General features: G+C 44.7%; 3 protein-coding genes across 3 annotated transcripts; 1 reads left to right on the forward strand and 2 right to left on the reverse strand.

Moving 5' to 3' along the window:
• Nucleotides 1–2,337: 2,337 nt before the first annotated feature.
• On the reverse strand, nt 2,338–3,042 carry LOC115479469 (histone H1.11R-like). Its single transcript, XM_030217391.1, has one exon. It carries the CDS (start codon nt 2,985–2,987, stop codon nt 2,361–2,363), a length of 627 nt encoding a protein of 208 aa, XP_030073251.1. The 5' UTR covers nt 2,988–3,042; the 3' UTR covers nt 2,338–2,360.
• A 6,809-nt stretch (nt 3,043–9,851) lies between these two features.
• On the reverse strand, nt 9,852–10,363 carry LOC115479471 (histone H2A type 1-E). Its single transcript, XM_030217394.1, has one exon. It carries the CDS (start codon nt 10,275–10,277, stop codon nt 9,885–9,887), a length of 393 nt encoding a protein of 130 aa, XP_030073254.1. The 5' UTR covers nt 10,278–10,363; the 3' UTR covers nt 9,852–9,884.
• A 227-nt stretch (nt 10,364–10,590) lies between these two features.
• LOC115479474 (histone H2B type 2-E) lies at nt 10,591–10,988 on the forward strand. The gene has a single exon (XM_030217396.1). It carries the CDS (start codon nt 10,608–10,610, stop codon nt 10,986–10,988), a length of 381 nt encoding a protein of 126 aa, XP_030073256.1. The 5' UTR covers nt 10,591–10,607.
• The last annotated feature ends 12,647 nt before the right edge of the window (nt 10,989–23,635 follow it).

The raw sequence follows: 23,635 nt of genomic DNA on the forward strand, positions 1-23,635 counted from the left end.
AAAACGAATCAGAGAAAATGTTTCTTCACTCAACGTGTAATTAAACTCTAGAAGGTTTGGACGGCTTCCTAAAAGAGAAGTCCATAGACCATTGTTAAAATGACTTGGGGAAAATCCACTGCTTATTTCTGGGATAAGCAGCATAAAATGTATTGAACCTTTATGGGACCTTGCCAAGTATTTGTGACCTGGATAGGCCACTGTTGGAAACAGGACGCTGGGCTTGATGGACCTTTGGTCTGTCCCGGTGTGGCAATGCTTATAAAAATGAGAACGTTATAATGCCTTTGTATCGCTCCATGGTGCGAACGCACCTCGAATATTGTGCGCTAGTGATTCCGGTGCGGAAATGTGACGAAGCCCATTCAATTCCTATGGGATTCTTCGCCTTTGCCACACCGGAATCGCTAGCATGGCTTTGTGTAAAGGAGTCTTAATTTGCAGGTTTGGGATAAGCTCCTTTGGATTTAGCTTCTCTGTGGAGTTATGATATAGGCTCTTACTTTGAATGGAATGCAAATGCAGCTACTATCCAGCAGAAAGCCCATTTGTGTGAATCTTTTGCTTGTAGAGCCTGCCCTGTCTGTCTTAGAGCTGATCCCAGAAAAGAGGGGTATCTCAGGGGAAGACAAGGCAGGCTGGCTTCTGCTGGTCCAGAGGCTAGAGATGCTTTAGTCTTCGCCGAAAGCTAAGCGGGGCCAGTGCAAATAAGTAGGATGAATGCCAAGTGCACTTAGTGAAAACACACTTTTGCAGATTTTAATGGACAGTTCCCTCTTTTAACACTTTTATAGAAAATATGTTCTTTTTTTTTTTTTTACTGTTTACGTCCAGATGCAGGCATTTTCCCTCCCCCCCCCCCGAATCCCTCCCATATCTCTGGCCTTAAATGGGTCCACACCCTACGGAACAAAACATGTTTAGTATAGCAGTAATAGCAGCCTGTACATCAAAATCCCAAGACAATTGAGAATTTGTTGGAGCCCGCGCTTTAAATTTGCTGCCGTTAACTGGAAGAGTATCTTTCCAATCACTGCAGAGGGCGGGAATTTCAAACCTAGGTTTCAGTTTACTAATGGTTTACAAGATTGCAAAAGGGCTAATTTATCCTATGAAAGCGGAGAATACGAAACAAACAAACATTCAAATAAATAAAGAGCTAGGTAACACACAATTTATACCAGACTGACTAAGAACCAAAATTATGCAAACGTTAACCCTGTCTGAGCTGCGTACGCCGATACTCGAGCTGCCCAGCAGGCTAGCCTTCTGATGCGCGCGAGCAAGACATGCATTTCTGACCAATCCGGCCACGGCCACACCAGAGCGAGCTTTTCATGCCTTCTTTAACGGTTCTGAGAGCCTATCAGCTGACTAGGAGCAGCCTATAAAAGAGCAGTGTGCCGAGACGACGTGCTTTTATTCCATCAGTATCTTTTGAAAGCACGAAGGACGTGAGAAGTGTGTGTCCAGCATGGCCCGTACTAAGCAGACTGCTCGTAAGTCTACTGGAGGAAAAGCTCCTCGAAAGCAGCTGGCGACTAAGGCAGCTCGCAAAAGCGCCCCCGCCACAGGCGGTGTGAAGAAGCCTCATCGTTATCGACCGGGCACTGTAGCGTTGAGGGAAATCCGCCGCTATCAGAAGTCTACCGAGCTGCTTATTCGTAAGCTGCCTTTCCAACGCCTGGTGCGAGAGATCGCGCAAGACTTTAAGACCGACTTGCGCTTCCAGAGCTCGGCTGTCATGGCCCTGCAAGAGGCTAGCGAGGCTTACCTGGTGGGACTCTTCGAGGATACCAATCTTTGCGCCATCCACGCCAAGAGAGTCACCATCATGCCCAAAGATATCCAGTTGGCTCGCCGTATTCGTGGTGAGAGGGCTTAGAAAGCCATTATGCTCCAGCTACACAACCAAAAGGCTCTTTTAAGAGCCACCCAATTCCTCTATTCAGAAGAGTTGACGAGTCAGTCTACCTTGCAGCCTTTCTTCCCCGAACCCGCTATTTATGCTGAAACACGTGCTCCCTTGGCCTTTTCTTTCTGAACACTTCCAGTATTTTAGCATTCATTTTTTTTTCGCATGGAGAAAAGGCCAAAAGGAGTCCATTAGAGCATGCCTGCTTCTGTGGAATTAAACCAACTTGCTGGTAGCTGCGCCTGTGCCTATCCTTTGGTGCGCCGAAGTTCCAGTTTATGTGCGACCGCGGGCACACACACCCACATAATACACCTGTGCAGAAGCAGCCTTTTAAAGGCATTGAATAAGAACTAAAGTCATCTTGCTCTTTCTTTGATCTGTGTGGTGGTGGCTCTGAAAAGAGCCTTTGGGTTTATAAGAGAATCGAGCAAGGCGCACAGCTTCACTTTTTCTTAGGGGCCCCCTTTGCGGCCTTTTTGGCTTTGGGTTTGGCAGCCTTTGCTGGGCTTTTCTTCACCTTCGGTTTCACTGCTTTAGCTGGGCTCTTAGCTACTTTCTTGGCTTTAACCGCTTTGGGCTTTTTGGGGCTCTTGACTACTTTCTTGGTAGCGGCTGCTGACGGTTTCTTGGCTCTCTTCGGACTCTTTTTCACTCCCGCCGATGCCGCCTTTTTCGGCTTCTTCACGGCCGGTTTCTTGCTTTTGGGAGCGCTCTTCTTCTTGCCCTCCGGCTGCTTCTTGTTCAGTTTGAAGGAGCCCGAAGCTCCGCTGCCCTTGGTCTGCAACAAGCTGCCCTTGCTCACCAGGCTCTTGACGGCCAGCTTCAAGCGGCTGTTGTTCTTCTCCACGTCGTAGCCAGATGCCGCTAGAGCCTTCTTCAGGGCAGCCAGAGACATGCCGCTGCGCTCCTTTGAGGCTGACACGGCCTTCACGATCAGCTCGGATACGCTGGGGCCCGATGACTTACGCGCTTTCGCCGCTCCAGTCGGCTTCTTGGCCTTTTTCTTGGCCGCGCCTGGAGCCGGAGGAGGTGCAGCGGCTGATGCTGCTGCTGGAGCGGTTTCTGCCATTCTCGTAAGTAAGTAACCCTAAATAACAGAAAGAAAAAAAATATAGAAAACTCCTTTTCCCCCTCTCTCACGTGACTCGGGTAGATACAAACTTGCATCGCCCTAGCGCTCTTCCTCTTATTTATAGTAGCAGCCGCCTTCTGATTGGCTGCACACTCAATGCCTGCATGCTACAGACCCCTGGCCTACGGCTCTGCTAGCCTTACGGTTTCTTCAGCACCCGAAATGATCTTTTTTTTTTTTTATTATAACAAAGTGGCTTTTAGTTCCACAAACATTTTTTTTTTGTTACATTTGTACCCCGCACTTTCCCAGTCATGGCAGGCTCTATTCGGCGGGCAATGGAGGGTTAAGTGACTTGCCCAGAGTCACAAGGAGCTGCCTGTGCCGGGAATCAACTCAGTTCCTCAGGACCAAAGTCCACCACCCTAACCACTAGGCCAGTCCTCCACTCATTCTCATTCAGATCTCTAAAAAAAAGTTTTTAGAGTGTGCAGAAACCGTGCTCTACATGTGGGATTAATAAAGTTTAAAAGAACCCACCAACTGCTTCCTTCAGTCTTCTTCAGCTCCCAAAGCTATAAAACAATCATTTTTATTTGTGACAATTAAAACAATCTCTGGCTCTGCATTCTTATAAATTCAATGGGACAATTAAGGTGTAAAACCACACTGGTCCTCATCAGCTTCTTCTATGGAAAATGATCTTAAAAAAAAAAAAAGAACCTGACCTAACTGAAGACAACTAGCACATACCATTCTGCATTGTCCTAGTATTGAATCTATTAAAAGTTTGTCTTAATCATCAAACCCTTGTTTAGGTGTTAAAAAAGTGATTAACTTTTTATTATAACCACTCAAGTGATGCCTGGGGTGCATTCTTTTTTTTTTATTAATTTGTTGAAAACATTTAAGCAACACACAAAACAAAAAGAGAAAAAAAATAATCTCCACAAGAAAAGCATACATCACATCCTTTCAGAGCACAAAAAGGAAGGGAGAGTAACAAACAGACAACCAAATGTAAAAGTAACTAAAATGGCACAAGGCCTTAGCATGAATTTAAACCCTCAATCTAATTGCTTGAGTCCTAATTAGATATCTCCTGTTGTGATCTTCTTTAAGTCCAGGAAAGTTATTAATTGCTCTGGCAGAAACTATGTATGTTTTACTATCAGGTATTTTAACATATATTTACAAGCATATGCCGGCAAAAAGGACCCCACCACCACCAAAAGACAGCATTTCTCTCTTAAAGATAGAAAAGCTTTAACAGGTGATGTGAGACATCTCCTATACCTGAAAATGATTAAACAATTGTAGCAGACCAGACAACTTCCTTAAGTTTAACAAATATGTATTGGTATAAAACAAAAGGCTGCAGCTTCATTTTATAGGTGGTTACAATATGTCATTCGAGCAATGAAATATTAAACAAGGATTATCCAAAAATAATGTGACCCACCACACCAGCAAGAAAAAAAACAAAGAATTTACCCAAACTAAACCAAAATGCCTTGCCCCAGCACAATAGTTAGAGCAAAAAAAAAAAAAAAAAAGAAGAAGAAGACCTGGACCTCCAGGTCTCTACTTCAGAGCATAAGCCTAACATTGACCACCTGGTGAATGCTAAGGCCTTCTTTAAAGGGCCTCATTTGAAGGCGCTCCTATCTTGGGCATCACTCCCACCCAACAAAAAACTGGCAACAATAGCCAGCTCCCTTCTCCAGGGTGGGCACTCAATCAGGATGCCATCCAAGAGGCAGCCCTCCTTTTATGCCCTCTGTTCTGGTCCCACCCCCATTTGTGAAATCTTCCCACACACGGTCGTTTTTAAAAAGTCTTCCAATCAAATGCATTCTTCTGCCGCTGCTAGTGCAGCATCCCCCCCCCCCCCAAACACACACACAAACACTCACTCCTCTTCCAGCGGCCGGGGCAAGCGAGGACTTTAGCTGGATGCCTCCACAACAGCCCTGCAGACATTGGAGATAAGGAGCTGCTCACCGACCCCCCCCTCCCACCCCACACCCATTAATTGCAAGCTCCGGTTTAGCCGATCACCCTTATCAGTTTCTCCGCTCTTGTGTTTGTTTATCTACATCAGGAAATATCCAAACTTATTTCCCACAAAATAAAGATTGAAAAGTAGAGCCATTTCTCGACATAGTAACATAGTAGATGACGGCAGAAAAAGACCTGCATGGTCCATCCAGTCTGCCCACAAGACTGGATGGACCATGACATATCGCCTACATCAGCCTTACTGCCCCACTTAAGGCACTTCTTGGTATTTCATCTAAAGTGTATTACAAAGGTCGACCTCTGAAGCAGCCGAAACATGGTTGGTGTCCGGTCCTTCAATAGAGATTTGATGCCTTAGTGCCCCATTTAGGGCACTTCTTGGTATTTCATCTAAAAGTGTATTGCTAAGGCTGAGCCCCTGAAGCAGGCGTTAGCCGAAACATGGCCCGTGTCGGGTCCTTCAGTAGAGATTTCATACTTGCCTGTTCTTATAGACCTTTGGTGCTTTTTTAAAAACATTTTTTTATTCATTTCTACGTTATACAACTAAAAAAAGATTAAGAAATTTAGAAAATAACGTAACTCATTTATCCATATTATCAATTAAGTGGAAATTAAAATTTTATTTCGACCCTTATTCTTAAGCAATTTTGATCCAAAAGAAGAGAAAATTCAAAAAATTAGTAAATAGTTACTACTACCCATCATGCCTCCTGAAGCCTATCATACAGTGTGCTATCTGTTAGTTAACAGTTACATTAACATCCTCTTTTGCTAACAAACATTCCTCTGACTGTTTAGGATGAAAGAGTTGAAATTGCTTAGATTGAAACAATATTCGACAGATGCAAGGAAATTTTAGTACAAAATTAGCCCCGAGGGCTAAAGTCCTCGGTGCATGGCCAAAAAGCCCTGTGCCTTTTCTGAGTTTCTATAGAGAGATGAGGGTAAGTTCTTATTTTAGATCCTAAAACATGAAGTTCAAATGCCTAAAGGAAAGTTTTAGGACAGCATCTCGGTCCATCTCCAAGGCAAAAGAGACCACTACAGTAGTTCTCTGAGTGGTAACTTGCAATGAGGATTGAAGTTAGATTCATACCGTCTCCTATTTGTGGTTGAAAAGTTGCACCATCCAATTTTGTATTGCTTTGTAAATATTGTGCCCGAACTTTAGGAGGCAGTAAGTCACTTGACATCCCTAAGATTTCAACGAAATATTTCTTTACCATGTCAATTGGTGATATTAGGGGAGATCTGGGAAAATTATGATTTTCTTTCTTTCTAAGGCAGCTGTAGGTGAAGTCTAAATTACAATATACTTTCATAAGTGTCTATATTCTTAGATTGGATGGCCTCAGAGCAGAGCCGTAGCGAGGGGAGCTGACACCCGGGGCGGGTCGCCGCTGCGCACCCCCCCCCGGGTGCAGCACGGCGCACCCTCCTCCCGCTGGAGCGCACCACCGCCCCTGGAGCGCATACCTCCCCCCCGGAGCGCATACCTGCGGCGAGGGACGGGCGGGAGGGCCGACCCGCCCTGACCGCACGTTGCTGGGGTGTGTCGGCTCCACGCTGGTTCACTGCTCTCTCTGTCCCGGAACAGGAAGTAACCTGTTCCGGGGCAGAGAGGGCAGTGCACCAGCGCGGAGCCGACACCCCCCAGTGGCGTGCATCTGGAGCGGACCGCCCCCCCCTCTCCCCCCTTCCTACGCCACTGCCTCAGAGGATCACTTATCCATTTAATGGATACAGAATTCTTTTGCTCTACTACAGCACTGTGATGTTCCTGAAAATAGAACTGAGGCGCAAGGAAGAAAAAAAGCAATGAAGGTGGAACAAAAAGATACGAAGGTACCCAAAAAGAAAAGACACCCCCAAATCAGTACATTTGAAACACATACTAGGAAATGTAGATGGAAAGCTATGACCACAAATGCTCACAGTCTAAGCAATAAAGTTCATGACCTTCAAGCCCTGATGTTGGAGGCAGACTTACACGTTGTTGCAATCACGGAGACGTGGCTCAATGGTTCCCATGAATGGGATGCAAACGTACCAGGCTATAATCTATTTAGGAAGGATAGAGATGGTCGTAAAGGTGGAGGAGTAGCTCTGTATGTGAGAAATGATATCCCAGCGACTGAAATGACATGGAACTGGGGAAAGGAAGAAGCGATATGGATCACCTTAAAAAGAGATGATAGAACCTCTCTCCATGTGGGTGTTGTCTACAGACCCCCCCGACACAATTGAAGGAACTAGATAAACATCTGATCTCAGATATTCAAAAGTTGGGAAAGAAGAGAGAGGTGCTGTTGCTGGGAGATTTCAATCTGCCGGATGTAGATTGGAAGGTTCCATCTGCACAATTGGAAAGAAGTAGAGTGATCGTGGATGCTTTTCAAAGTGCTCTGCTCAGACAAATGGTGACGGAACCCACGAGGGAGGGAGTGACGCTGGATCTGGGCTCACAAATGGGGATAGTGTGTCAAATGTCCGAGTGGGTGCCCACCTGGGCAGCAGTGACCATCAAACGGTTTGGTTTGATATGACAGCTAAAGTGGAGGGCAGCCACTCAAAACTCAAAGTCCTGGATTTCAAGCAGGATATTGAGGGAGCTCAGAGAGGTTCTGGCGGGTCCTCTTAAAGATTTGTTTAATAAATCCTTGGAGACGGGAGAGGCTCCGTTGGATTGGAGAACGGCAGAGGTGGTCCCTCTTCACAAAAGTGGTGATAGGGAAGAAGCTGGAAACTACAGGCCGGTAAGCCTCACTTCGGTTATTGGAAAAGTAATGGAAGTGATGCTGAAGGAAAGGATAGTGAATTTCCTGGAAGTCAATAAGTTGCAAAATCCGAGACAACATGGTTTTACCAGGTGACCGGAGAATTGAATCAAGGACGTGCTGTGGTCGTAATCTACTTAGATTTCAGCAAAGCTTTTGACACGGTTCTCCACAGGAGGCTCTCAGATAAACTGGACAGGCTGAAGATAGGACCTGACGTGGTGAACTGGATTAGGAACTGGTTGACGGACAGACGCCAGTGGTTAATGGAATTCGCTCGGATGAGGTAAAGGTGAGTAGTGGAGTGCCTCAGGGATCGGTGCTGGGGCCAGTTCTGCTCAATATATTTGTGAGTGACACTGCCGAAGGGTTAGAAGGTAAACTTTGCCTTTTTGCGGACGATACTAAGATTTGTAATACGGTGGACACCCGGGAGGGAGTGGAAAACGTGAAAAAGGATCTGCGGAAGCTAGAAGAATGGTCTAAGGTTTGGCAATTAAAATTCAATGCGAAGAAATGGGGTGATAGTATCTGAGGATCTGAAGGCGACTAAACAGTATGACAAGGCGGTGGCCGTAGCTAGAAGGTTGCTAAGCTGTATAGAGAGAGGTGTGACCGGCAGAAGAAAAGAGGTGTTGATGCCCCTGTATAAGTCGTTGGTGAGGCCCCACCTGGTGTATTGTGTTCAGTTTTGGAGGCCCTATCTTGCTAAGGATGTAAAAAGAATTGAAGCGGTGCAAAGAAAAGCTACAAGAATGGTATGGGATTTGCGTTACAAGATGTATGACGAGAGACCTGCTGACCTGAACATGTCTACAAAGAAACAGGGGTGATATGATACAGACGTTCAAATACTTGAAAGTTATTAATCCGCAAGCGAAACTTTTCCGTAGATGGGAAGGTGGTAGAACGAGAGGACATGAAATGAGATTGAAGGGGGGCAGACTGAAGAAAAATGTCAGGAAGTATTTTTCACGGAGAGAGTGGTGGATGCTTGGAATGCCCTCCCGCGGGAGGTGATGGAGATGAAAACGGTAACGGAATTCAAAAATGCGTGGGATAAACATAAAGGAATCCTGTTCGGAAGGAATGGATCCTAAGGAGCTTAGCGGAGATTGGGTGGCAGAGCCGGTGGGGGAGGCAGGGCTAGTGCTGGGCAGACTTCTATGGTCTGTGCCCTGAAAATGGCAGATACAAATCAAGGTCAGGTATACACAAAAAGTAGCACATATGAGTTTATCTTGTTGGGCAGACTGGATGGACCGAACAGGTCTTTCTCTGCCGTCATCTACTATGTTACTAGGTAATGTGGGCAATTCTGGTATGTAGATTTGGCTCCTGGGATCAAATTACCTGCTTTTCAAATGTAAGTTTTCTGATCTGCTCCACATATGCTACATCTTTTAATCCCTTGATCAGTGTAATTAGGCAATTCTGCATCCAGTTTGAAATGTCATCACTTGCTTATGTGAGAATCCAGGGAACGAATGCACATCTATGATGTATCGTTCAAGCTGGCATCACCTTTAAATAGCGGCTGTTTAATAGATGCAGTGAACACCGTGGTTAGGTTTGAAAAGCCCGCCCTGTGCATGGATTGGTCAGATAAATCTTTCCCGGTCAAGACCTTAAAACTGCTACTGGGAGAAAGAGAGGACCTTTCCAAAAGCTGTTTCTCTGTGTTATGGGCTTTTTATTTCAAATTTTCTGTCAACACTGGTTGTTTCAGAACTCCTGGCATAACTCATTTTTTAAAAACTCTGTATTCTAAAATCATTGATTCCCCCCTCCCCTCCGCAATTACTCTGGCTATTAATGTCATTTCCCTCCGCTTCCGCCTATTCGGTTTAGCTGTCCTAGTAAGATTGTATCATAGAAACTGGCCAGTCAGGTATTCTGGGCTATTACCATGGAGTGCTCTCGCCATCCTTCAGCAGCCTCTAAAGGGAAATATCTAACTTGGGAAAACTTTTTTTTTTTTTTTTTTTAAGATGATACTCATGCAGCAAACTGGCTCTTTACAAGACAACGTGGGTGGCTCTGAAAAGAGCCTTTGGGTTTCTGGTTTCCGACCTCTCCGCGCGACAAAGCTTTACTTGCCCTTGGCCGCCTTGTGACTCTCGGTCTTCTTAGGCAGTAGTACCGCCTGGATGTTAGGCAGCACGCCGCCCTGCGCGATGGTGACTCTCCCCAGCAGTTTGTTCAGCTCTTCGTCGTTGCGGATGGCCAGCTGCAAGTGCCTGGGGATGATGCGGGTCTTCTTGTTATCGCGCGCGGCATTGCCAGCCAGCTCCAGGATCTCGGCGGTCAGATACTCCAGCACCGCTGCCAGATAGACTGGGGCGCCGGCACCTACCCTCTCAGCGTAGTTGCCCTTCCGCAGCAACCTGTGTACGCGCCCCACGGGAAACTGCAGCCCCGCCCGGGACGAGCGAGTCTTAGCTTTAGCCCGAGCTTTACCCCCTTGCTTACCACGTCCAGACATCTCGAAGAGCTTCAATAAGAAATAGCTGAAAGAACTGGAAGCACCCGCCACCCGGCCATTTTTTATACTCCTTAAGTGCTTCTGACACTCCTTGGCGATTGGTTAAGGACCTCAATCCGGCCTGTCTCAACTATTATCATAATAGGCTGACAAATAGGCCAATCCGAGGGCTGCCAGGCTGTCTGATGACGTGTCACTAGCCTAGACCAAATAGCAGGAGAGAGGCTGAGGGCTAGTAATTTGCATGTGTGAAGCCTATAAATAGCCGTCCGAATGGCAAGCTTTCAGGACAGTTTGCTTTTGTCTGCTTGAAATTTTCGTTGCCTCGCTATGCCTGAACCAGCCAAATCCGCTCCCGCGCCCAAGAAGGGCTCTAAGAAAGCTGTGAGCAAGACCCAGAAGAAGGATGGCAAAAAGCGCAAGAGAAGTAGAAAGGAGAGCTACGCCATCTACGTGTATAAAGTGCTGAAGCAGGTTCATCCCGACACTGGCATTTCTTCCAAAGCCATGAACATCATGAATTCCTTCGTGAATGACATCTTTGAGCGCATCGCTGGAGAAGCCTCCCGGCTCGCTCACTATAACAAGCGCTCCACCATCACTTCCAGGGAAATCCAGACCGCAGTTCGTCTGCTGCTGCCGGGTGAGCTGGCCAAGCACGCGGTGTCCGAGGGCACCAAGGCTGTCACTAAGTACACCAGCTCCAAGTAATGGCGGCCTCAGCCTACAGCTTCGGCACACAGAAAGAACCCAAAGGCTCTTTTCAGAGCCACCCACTTACTTCACATAAAGCGCTTTTAACTTCTTGCTAAACTTCTTTTTTAACTTCTTGCTGTACCAGTAGGGCTGGCCCAAAAGTAGCAATACTTTTTACTTTATCTCAGGGAAGGGAGATCAAGTCTTTTCATGTTTCCCTCATCACACAAATTCTTCCTCCGGGCTTTCTATTTTCCCACCAATTTGCAGGCTCAATGTGGCTTACAGAGTATGGGCTCCCAGACTTGGGGTTACCCATGTTTCCCTCATCACACCAACATTCTCGTTGGGGTTACCCATGACCCTCACCATGCATTCTTTTTGGGCTCTCAGAATTGGGGTTACCCATGAAAGCGTAGATTCGGGGTTACTCATGACTCTCACCACGCATTCTCTTTTTGGGTTCTCACAATTGGGGCTACCCATGAAAGCGTAAATAGGCACTTCTAACATTCTTCAACACATACAACAGCCAAAAAGAAATCAAAGCTCTGTTACTGACAGTGTGGGTGGCTCTGAAAAGAGCCTTTGGGTTGCTTGGATAGATACAAGCAAGGATCAGGTCCTTTAGCCTCCGAAACCATACAGAGTACGGCCCTGGCGTTTTAGAGCATACACCACGTCCATAGCTGTTACCGTCTTTCTCTTGGCGTGCTCAGTGTAGGTGACAGCGTCTCGGATAACGTTCTCCAAGAAAACCTTCAGCACCCCGCGAGTCTCTTCATAGATGAGACCGGAGATACGCTTGACTCCGCCTCGGCGAGCCAGGCGCCGGATCGCAGGCTTTGTAATTCCCTGGATGTTATCGCGTAACACCTTCCTATGCCGCTTAGCGCCTCCTTTCCCCAAGCCCTTGCCACCTTTACCACGTCCAGACATGTTTGACTTACAAAGTAAAACGCACTACACCAACAAGGATTGATATTGTTGATTGACGAAGAAAGCTGAAGGCTGCCGCTGATATAGCAGTGAGGAGGACCTTATGGAGAACTGGACTCTGTGCTAAAAGGCGGGACAACTAAATCCTTCCCTCTCCCCACACTTCATGCCTGGAGACCATTTTTTCTCCAACTGCTCTACGTTTTCATGTGAGAGGAAAAGAAAGGAACTTAACTGATCCTATGCTCTCTTTTACAATGTTGCTATATTCGAAGCGTTGTGAAGGATGTTTACATGGAATATGAGGACGAGTAGGGACATAAAGTACCATCTAACCCCCCCACCCCCTCTCAGTCTCCACTCATTCCATACTAAAACTTCTTTTGCTGGTCTCTGCTTGTTTTTACCATTGCTGCTTTAAACGGATTTATTCTTCCAGTATTCTCAATATGGTATCAGCACTTCAGCAGACCATGATCTGCTTTCAGGAAAAATAAAATTGATAATACCAATCAAATCAAATTTGCCTCTCAAAGGACACCCTAGAGAGCAGGGAGGCCAAGATTTAAGATATCATGCCAAAAAGGGTAGGACTGTGCAAGGGAATGCAGTAATCCAAGAAATTTCTTATGTCAGGTCCCGATTGAGTGCAATTGGTGAACTGCATGCAGTAGTGAGCATTTAGTAACATACTATACAGGCCTTAATCCTCATCTATTTTCAAAACTGGATTAGGGTAATATTGCCTAGGCCTGTCCCCCAGATTATCCAATAAAAGGGAGATATGATTGAGTGGTGTAGATCGAGTAGAGGTAAAATCGATTTTTTACTCTTTCATACAGTACAAAGACTACGGGACACTCAATGAACTTACATGGAAATCCTTTTAAAACAAATAGAAGGACCTTTTTTCTCACTCCATGAATAGTTAAACTCTGGACCTCTTTGTTGGAGGATGTAGTAACAGCGGTTAGAGTATCTGGGTTTTAAAAAAAAAGGTTTGGACAGACATGGGGAAGCCCCTGCTTGTCCTGGGATTGATAGCTTGGAATGTTGCTACTATTTGGGTCTCTGCCAGATATGACCTGGATTGCCTACTGCTTTAAAATAAGATACTGGACTAGATGGACCGTGGGCCTCACCCGGTATGACTGAATATTCTTATGTTTCTTACGACATGCCTGTAAATTTGAGTACATCTCTACCCTGTTCATTGGTCAGCATTGGTTACCCGTTGCTTTTCGATTTCAGTACAAGCTGCTGCTTCTGAATTTCATGGCTTTTCATGATCACTCCCCCAGTTATTAAGCTTGCTTAGTATATTCTCTCTCCAGCATTGCGCTCTCTTTATTTATTTATAGCGTTTATATCCCACATATTCCCACCCAAGGGCAAGCCCAATGTGGCTTACAGGAATTTACAGAAAGCATACATCAAGTCTACAACAAACAGTCAATGGCATTGTAGTGAAAGAGGCTAATAAGTAATAGCAGAGGTGGGGGAAATGTGGAAAGAGAAATGGAATTTAATAGACAGCGGTGCAGGGCCGGTCAGGAGCGTAAGCTTTCTCGAATAAGAAGTTCTTAAGATATTTTTTAAAGGTCGGATGATCAGGGGTGATTTTCACAAATTTAGGTAGACCATTCCACAGTTGTGCGCTAATGTAGGAAAAGGTGGAAGCGTAGGTGGTTTTATACTTGAGGCTTCTGTGAATTGGGTAATGCAGATTTAGTTACAAGCGAGCTGATCTGTGAGAGTTACGAGGTGGTAAGCTGACAAGGGTGTCCATATAGGCTGGGGCCTCACCATAGAGAATTTTATGCACCAGTGCGCAAATTTTAAATGTTATTCGGTCCTTGACAGGGAGCCAGTGCAGTTTCTCACACAGCGGTCTTGAGCTTTCAAACCTGGATTTACCATAAATAAGCCTAGCAGCTGTGTTCTGAGCAGTTTGTAATTTTTTCAGAAGCATGTCCTTGCACCCTGCATATATACCATTACAGTAATCAAGGTGGCTAAGGACGAAAGACTGAATTAAACATAAAAATACTTCCCTAGGGAAATATGGCTTTATGCGTTTTAGTTTTCCAAAGAGAGAAGAACATTTGTCTGGTAGTAGAGTTCGTTTGCTGCTCCAGAGTGAAGTGCCTGTCAACAATTACACCTAATATTTTTAGAGACTCAGAGATCTGTAAGACAAGCTCAGGCGTGACTAATGTGGAGGTCATAAACTTGTTATAGGGAGTGGAGAAGTTGAGGCAATGTGTTTTCTCAGCATTGAATTTGAATTTAAAAGTGTTGGCCCAATCCAGCATTGTGCGCAACCCAAGCTGTATTTCACTGGCTATTTCGGTCAAGTCTCTTTTAAAAGGAATAGAGGAGTGTGGTAGCCGTGTTAGTCCACTCTTAAGGTTATCAATAGAAATCAAACAAAATAAAACATGGAAAAGAAAATAAGATGATACCTTTTTTATTGGACATAACTTAATACATTAATACAAAAGGAATAGAGATAGAGATATCATCCGAATAAATAAATGGGTTGAGACCTAGTTTGGAAAGGGCTGTGACCAGAGGAACCAACATTAGGTCGACCATCGTCGGCACAGCTTGCTACTCCACAGCAGAGTGTGTTTAATTTCCTGGCACTGCTATTCTGGAACCTGCTCCTTAAGCCTCTACCTGAAGACAAACCCTTTATCACATTTAAGTCTTTCTTTAAAAACTCGCCTTTTTTCTTTTGGCTTATGTGAATTTGGAGTTAGTTATGTGAATTTGGATAGTAGTTACAAGTACCTGATGCTCTTTTTATCTCATCTCTTCCTGGTGTGACTGTGACTCTTTCCTTTCAAATATTCTAGTTCATTTCTTACCTTTTTTAAAATTTAGCATAGTCAAAAAGGAGACTATGATAAAATGAGAAGAACGGTGAAAAAAAAACGTAGAGGAGCAGCAGTGAAGGTCAAAAATGTACATCAGGCGTGGATGCTGTTTAAAACTACCACCCTGGAAGCCCAGGCCAAATATATTCCGTGTATTAGAAAATGAGGAAGGAAGACCAAACAGCAGCCGGCATGGTTAAAGAGTGAGGTGAAGGAAGCTATTAAAGCTAAAACAAAATCTTTCAGAAAATGGAAGAAGGATCCGACTGATTATAATAAGAAACAGCATAAGGAATGGCAAATCAAATGCAAAGCGCTGATAAGGAAGGCTAAGAGAGACTTTGAGAAAAAGATCGCGCTGGAGGCAAAATCACATAATAATTTTTTTTCTTCGGTATATTAAAAGCAAGAAGCCAGCAAAAGAATCAGTTGGACCGCTAGATGACCGAGGGGTAAAAGGGGCACTCAGTGAAGACAAAGCTATAGCGGAGAGAATAAATGAATCCTTTGCTTCTGTCTTCACCAAGGAAGATTTGGGAGAGATACCGGTGCCAGAAATAGTATTCAAAGCTGACGAGTCAGAGAAACTGAGTGAAATCTCTATAAATCTAGAGGATGTAATGGCACAACTTGACAAATTGAAGAGCAGCAAATCGCCTGGACCAGATGGTATTCATTCAGGAGTACTGACAGAATTGAAAAATAAACTTGCAGAACTGTTGTTAGTAATATGTAATTTATCTTTAAAATCAAACGCGGTACCCGTGAAATTACAGACCGGTGAGCCTGACGTCGGTGCCAGGCAAAATGGTAGAAACTATGATAAAGAACAAAATTACAGAACAGAGCATATTCAAAAGCATGGATTAACAAGACAAAGCCAGCACGGATTTAGTGAAGGGAAATCTTGCCTCGCCAATCTATCACATTCCTTCGAAGGGGTGAACAAACATGTGGCTAAGGGTGAGTCGGTCAGTATTGTGTATCTGGATTTTCAAAAGGCATTTGACAAAGTACCTCATGAAATACTCCAGAGGAAATTGGAGAGTCATGGGATAGGAGGGAGTGTTCTATTGTGGATTATAAATTGGTTAAAGATAGAAAACAGAGAGTAGAGTTAAATGGGCAAAATTCTCAATGGAGAAGGGTAGATAGCGGGGTTCCCCAGGGGTCTGTGCTGGGACTTCAGAGCATAGGCCTAACATTGACCACCTGGTGAATGTTAAGGCCTCCTTTGAAGGTGCTCCTATCTTAAAACTGACAACACTAGCCAGCTCCCTTTTCCAGGGTGGGCAGGCAATCAGGATGCCTCCAAGGAGCAAGAATGATCCACCTCTGAAGAGGCTGCCCTCCTTTTATGCCCTCTGTTCTGGTCCCACTCCCATTTATGAAATCTTCCCGCCACACGGTCATTTTAAAAAAATCTTCCGATCAGATGCATTTTTCTTCCCGCTGTTAGTGCAGCATCCCCCCGCCCCCTCCACACACACACACATACATACACACTCACTCCTCTTCCAGCGTTCCAGTTGTTAAATCGCAGGGGGATTGTGAAAAATTACAAGAGTACCTTACGAGACCGGGCATCTAAATGGCAGATGCCGTTTAACATGTCCAAGTGCAAAGTGATACATGTGGGAAAGAAGAATCCAAATTCTAGCTACGTGATGCAAGGTTCCACGTTAGGATTCACCGACCAGGAAAGGGATCTAGACGTCATCGTCAATGATACGTTAAAACCCTCTGCTCAGCGTGCGGCGGTGGCTTAGAAAGCAAATAGAATGTTTATTTATTTATTTCTGGCATTTATATCCCGCTCTTTCCCGCTCGATAGCAGGTTCAGTGCGGCTTACAATGTATGGGTGCAAGTATCACATAGAAAACACAATGTATGGTACAAAGTATCATAAAGGTAATACAATGTATGGGTAAACAGTATCACAAAGATAATGCAGTTGTATAAGGAAGGACAAGAGGAAGAGATGTTGGGGGGAGGGTTGAGGCATGTTTAATGTTAGTGCTGTGGATTAGGGTCGCAAATTAAGTTGGGTCGTTTGGATAGACTTGTTTGAAGAGGTATGTTTTCAGCAGCTTTCGGAAGCATAGATGTTCGTTTGTTGTTCGGATGAATCTTGAAATGGCATTCCAAAGTTAGCTGCCTATAACGGAGAAGTTGGATGCATAGTAGGTTTTGTATTTGAAACCTTTGCAATTAGGCAGGTGAAGGTTGAGATATGTTCGAGAAGATTTGGACCTGTTCCTGGCTGAAAGTTCGGTTAGACTGGTCATGTAGCTTGGAGTTTCTCCGTGGAGGATCTTGTGGATCAGTGTGTGGACTTTGAAGTTTATTCGTTCCTTGATAGGTAGCCAGTGGAGTTTTTTCCGGAGAGGTGTTGCACTGGAGCCGGAGGAGGTGCAGCGGCTGATGCTGCTGCTGGAGCGGTTTCTGCCATTCCCGTAAGTAAGTAAGTAAGCCTAACAAAGAGAAGGAAAATTTTTTTTACAAAACTCCTTTTCCCCTCTCGGGTAGGTACAAAGTACTTGCATCGCCCAGCGCGCTTCCTCTTATTTATAGTAGCAGCCGCCTTCTGATTGGCTGCACACTCAATGCCTGCATGCTAAAGAGCCCTGGGCTACGGCTCTGCTAGCCTTACGGTTTTTTCAGCACCCGAAATGATCTTTTTTTATAACAAAGTGGCATTCATTTACACAAACATTCTCATTCGGATCTCTAAAAAAAGATTTTAGAGTGTGCAGAAACCGTGGTGTGTGCTCTACATGTGGGATTAATAAAGTTTAAAAGGCCCCACCAACTGCTTCCTTCAGTCTTCTTCAACTCCCAAAGCTATAAAACAATCATTTTTATTTGTGAAAATTAAAACAAACTCTGCATTCATATAAACTCAATGGGACAATTTTTTTTTTTTTAAAGGTGTAAAACCACACTGGTCCTCATCAGCTTCTTTTCTCGAAAATTCTGTAAAAAAAAAAAAAAAAAAACCTGACCTAACTGAAGACAACTAGCATATACCATTCTGCATTGTCCTAGTATTGAATCTATTAAAAGTTTGTCTTAATCATCAAAACCCTAGTTTAGGTGTTAACAGAGTGATTAACTTTTTATTATAACCACTCAAGTGATGCCTGAGGTTCATTTATTTTTATTAATTTGTTGAAAATAATGTACCAGTTAACATTTAAGCAACACACAAAACAAAAAGAGAAAAAAGTAGTCTCCACAAGAAAATAATATATCAAATCCTTTCAGAGCACAAAAAGGAAGGGAGAGTAACAAACAGACAACCAAATGTAAAAGTAACTAAAATGGCACAAGGCCTTAGCATCAATTTAAACCCTCAATCTAATTGCTTGAGCCCTAATTAAATATCTCCTATTGTGATCTTCTTTAAGTCCTGGAAGGTTATTAATTGATCTGGCAGAAACTACCTATGTTTTACTATCAGGTATTTTAACATACATTTACAAGCATATGCCGGCAAAAAGGACCCCACCACCACCAATAGACAGGTGATGTGAGACATCTCCTATACCTGAAAATGATTAAACAATTGTAGCAGACTAGACAACTTCCTTAAGTTTAACAAATATGTATTGGTATAAAACAAAAGGCTGCAGCTTCATTTTATAGGTAGTTACAATATGTCATTCGAGCAATGAAATATTAGACAAGGATTATCCAAAAATAATGTGACCCACCACACCAGCAAGAAAAAAACAAAGAATTTACTCAAACTAACCAAAATGCCTTGCCCAAGCACAATAGTTAGAGCAAAAAAAAAAAAAGGAGACCTGGACCTCCAGGTCTCTACTTCAGAGCCTAGGCCTATCATTGACCACCTGGTGAATGTTAAGGCCTACTTTAAAGGGCCTCATTTGAAGGCGCTCCTATCTTGGGAATCACTCCCACCCAACAAAAAACTGGCAACAATAGCCAGCTCCCTTCTCCAGGGTGGGCACTCAATCAGGATGCCATCCAAGAGGCAGCCCTCCTTTTATGCCCTCTGTTCTGGTCCCACTCCCATTTGTGAAATCTTCCCGCACACAGTCGTTTTTAAAAAGTCTTCCGATCAGATGCATTTTCTTCCCGCTGCTAGTGCAGCATTCCCCCTCCCTACACCCCCCCCCCCACACACACACTCACTCCTCTTCCAGCAGCCTGGGCAAGCGAGGAATTTAGCCAGATGCCTCCACAACAGCCCTGCAGATATCGGAGGTAAGGAGCTGCTCACCGACCCCCCACCCCCACCCCACACCCATTAATTGCGAGCTCCGGTTTAGCCAATCACCCTTATCAGTTTCTCAGCTCTTGTGTTTATTTATCTACATCAGGAAATATCCAAACTTATTTCCCACAAAATAAAGATTGAAAAGTAGAACCATTTATCGACATATCGCCTACATCAGTCTTACTGCCCCACTTAAGTCACTTCATGGTATTTCATCTAAAGTGTATTACTAAGGTCGACCTCTGAAGCAGCCGAAACATGGTTGGTGTCCTGTCCTTCAATAGAGATTTGATGCCTTAGTGCCCCATTTAGGTCACTTCTTGGTATTTCATCTAAAAGTGTATTGCTAAGGCTGAGCCCCTGAAGCAGGCATTAGCCGAAACATGGCCCGTGTCCGGTCCTTCAATAGAGATTTCATACTTGCCTGTTCTTATAGATCCTTGGTGCTTTTTAAAAATTTTTTTTTATTCATTTCTACATTATACAACTAAAAAAGATTGTAATTCATTTATCTATATTATCAATTAAGAGAAAATGAAATTTTTCTTTCGACCCTTATTCTTAAGCAATTTTGATCCAAAAGAAGAGAAAATTCAAATAGTAATTTAAAGAAATTAGTAAATAGTTACTACTACCCATCATGCCTCCTCAAGCCTATCATACAGTGTGTGCTATCTGTTAGTTAACAGATACATTAACATCCTATTTTGCTAACAAACATTTCTCTGACTGTGTAGGATGAAAGAGTTTGAAATTGCTTAGATTGAAACAATATTCGACAGATGCAAGGAAATTTTAGCAGTGGCGTTCCTGGACTCGATGGCTCACGGGGCGGAGCGCCGATGCGCCCCCCCCCCCCCCCCCCCCCCCCCCCGTGCTAGATGACACCTGCCCCTCTCTGGCGAAATGACACCCCCCCGGGTGCATGCCGCTGGGGGGGTGACACGGCGCGCGCCTGCTCCTCCGAGTTCGCTAAACTTCATTTGTTCGCTGCAGCTCCCTCTGCCCCGGAACAGGAAGTAACCTGTTCCGGGGCACAGGGAGCTGCAGCAAACGAACGAAGTTTAGCGAACTCGGAGGAGCAGGTGCACGCCGCAGCACCCCCCAGCGGCGTGCACCCGGGGCGGACCGCCCCCACCTCCCCCCCTTGGTACGCCACTGAATTTTAGTACAAAATTAGCCCCAAGGGCTAAAGTCCTCGGCGCATGGCCAAAAAAGCCCTGTGCATTTTCTGAGTTTCTCTAGAGAGATGAGGGTAAGTTCCTATTTTAGATCCTAAAAACATGGAGTCCAAATGTCTAAAGGAAAGTTTTAGGACAGCATCTTGGTCCATCTCCAAGGCAAAAGAGACCACCACAGTAGTTCTCTGAGTGGTAACTTCCAATGAGGACTGACGTTAGATTCATACCATCTCCTATTTGTGGTTGAAAAGTTGCACTATACAACTTTGCATTGCTTTGTAAATATTGTGCCCAAACTGTAGGAGCCAGTGAGTCACTTGACATCCCTAAGATTTCAACTAAATATTTCTTTACCGTGTCAATTGGTGATATTTGGGGAGATCTGGGAAAATTATGATTTTCTTTCTTTCTTTCTTTCTTTCTATGGCTGCTGTACGGTGAAGTCTAACTTACAATAAACTTTCATAAGTGTCTATATTCTTAGATTAGGTGGCCTCAGAGGATCACTTATCCATTTAATGGATACAGAATTCTTTTGCTCTATTACAGCACTGTGATGTTCCTGAAAATAGAACTGAGGCGCAAGGAACAAAAAAAAAACAATGAAGGTGGAACAAAAAGATATGAAGGTACCCAAAAAGAAAAGACACCCCCAAATCACTACATTTGAAACACATACTAGGAAATGTAGATGGAAAGCTATGACCACAAATGCTCACAGTCTAAGCAATAAAGTTCATGACCTTTAAACCCTGATGTTGGAGGCAGACATAGACGTTGTTGCAATCACGGAGACGTGGCTCAATGGTTCCCATGAATGGGATGCAAACGTACCAGGCTATAATCTATTTAGGAAGGATAAAGATGGTAGTAAAGGTGAAGGAGTAGCTCTGTGTGTGAGAAATGATATCCCAGCGACTGAAATGACATGGAACTGGGGAAAGGAAGAAGCGATATGGATCACCTTAAAAAGAGATGATAGAACCTCTGTCCACATGGGTGTTGTCTACAGACCCCCGACACAATTGGAGGAACTAGATAAAGATCTGATCACAGGGGGATCCAAGATGGCTGCCACACCGGATCGTTGCTGAAACGCTCTTACCGACCTGAGCCAAAAATCTCTTTTTATTCTTTCTGAAATGCCTCACACCAAACGTAAGGGAGTGTTGAGGACAGTGCCTCCACCTACCTCAGCATCCTCGCCAGCTCAGACCTCGATAGAACGTTTCTTCTCCGGAGCTACCAGGCCTTTACAGGGAGCGGATCCCATTGCGGGGAAGTCCAGGGTTAAAAGTATAAATATATAATAATTAAAAAAAAAAAAGATCTGATCGCAGATATTCAAAAGTTGGGAAAGAAGAGAGAGGTGCTGTTGCTGGGAGATTTCAATCTGCCGGATGTAGATTGGAAGGTTCCATCTGCGCAATCGGAATGAAGTAGAGTGATCGTGGATGCTTTTCAAAGTGCTCTGCTCAGACAAATGGTGACGGAACCCACGAGGGAGGGAGCGACGCTGGATCTGGTGCTCACAAATGGGGATAGTGTGTCAAATGTCCGAGTGGGTGCCCACCTGGGCAGCAGTGACCATCAAACGGTTTGGTTTGATATGACAGCTAAAGTGGAGGGCAGCCACTCAAAACTCAAAGTCCTGGATTTCAAGCATGCTGACTTTAGTAAAATGGGGGAATACCTGAGGAAGGAGCTGTTGGGCTGGGAGGACATACCAGAAGTGGAAGGGGCAGTGCAGGGGCGTAGCCACGGGTGGGCCTGGGCCCACCCATTTTCATCCCAGGCCCACCCAGCAGAAAACCAGCCAGGCAGCCACTATCCCTCCTCCGTTGGTTGTTGCAGCTTCAGCAGCGAACGAAGCAGCTCAGCAGAGAATGAAGTTGCAGCATCGGAAGATCCATGGCAGAGGAAATCAGCTGGGGATTCATTCTACTGCAGCGCGGGACCTGCCTCGTACCCGCTAACAGCTTTGCAGCGTCCCGACTCCAAGTCCTGCCCCTTAAGACACAACGGCCTGTTTCCGATACAGAAACAGGAAGTTTGTGTCTTAAGGGGCGAGACTTGGAGTCGGGACGCTGCAAAGCTGTTAGCGGGTACGAGGCTGGTCCCGCGCTGCAGTAGAATGAATCCCCAGCTGATTTCCTCTGCCATGGATCTTCCGATGCTGCAACTTCTGCTGAGCTGCTTCGTTCGCTGCTGAAGCTGTATGAGGGAAGGAATGGATGAGATCCTTGCCATGGGGAGGGATAGGTCATAGAGAGGGGGTACTGAGCATGAGGGAAGGAATGGGGGAGATCCTGGCCACACTGGATCACGGGAGAGGGGGCAAGAGGAAAGAGAGAAGTGACAGGAAGATGCTGGGAGGGGGTGAAGGGTGGGGAGAAGAGAGGGAGCAGATGCTGGGCTAGAAGGGTGGAGGGAAAGAGACACTGGGAAAGGTGGAACCATGTGGGGGAGGCCAAGGGGGTGGCAAGGAAATGAACGTGAGGAGGATGGTGATTACAGGGGAAAAAAATACAAATGTTAATAATAATAATAATGGGGAATAGATTGAAGATGGAAGGGAATGGATGGCTGGGGAAGTAGAGAGATGGGGACTAGGAGAACTAGTGGGTGAAAAGGAAATGGAAATATTACAGGTATCTGCAAAGTAAAACAAGGGAAAAGGAGTTAGGATAAAATTTGGGTGGACAGAGAGCAGAAAAGAAAAAAAGAAAAAAAAAGAGAGGAAAGAGCTAAAATGGAAAGGTCAATATGTCAGAGGCAAGTGAAGTGAGGGAAAGGAACAAGAGAGGAGAAAAAGACAAATGGACAGAAGCTGCTTGAAGGAGAAATAGCAGAAAGATAGGAAAGTTCAAAGGAGAAACTGGATCAACATGATGGAAAAAGGAAATGAAAAGACAACAAAGGTAGAAAAGGCATTTTATTTTGAATCTTAACTGAAATATGATAGCTTGAGAAATGTGCATAGTGGATGTCACTTTATTGTGTTCAGTAGAAAAAGACATATTACTACTACTACTACTATTTAGCTTTTCTATAGCGCTACAAGGCGTACGCAGCGCTGCACAAACATAGAGCTTACGATCTAATAGACAAAAATAAATAAATAAATAAATAAAGTAATCAAATCAATTAATGTGAACGGGAAGGAAGAGAGGAGGGTAGGTGGAGGCGAGTGGTTACAAGTGGTTATGAGTCAAAAGCAATGTTAAAGAGGTGGGCTTTCAGTCTAGATTTAAAGGTGGCCAAGGATGGGGCAAGACGTAGGGGCTCAGGAAGTTTATTCCAGGCGTAGGGTGCAGCGAGACAGAAGGCGTGAAGTCTGGAGTTGGCAGTAGTGGAGAAGGGAACAGATAAGAAGGATTTATCCATGGAGCGGAGTGCACGGGAAGGGGTGT

This window comes from Microcaecilia unicolor, chromosome 11 (genome assembly GCF_901765095.1).
Source record: "Microcaecilia unicolor chromosome 11, aMicUni1.1, whole genome shotgun sequence".
Lineage (NCBI taxonomy): Eukaryota > Metazoa > Chordata > Amphibia > Gymnophiona > Siphonopidae > Microcaecilia > Microcaecilia unicolor.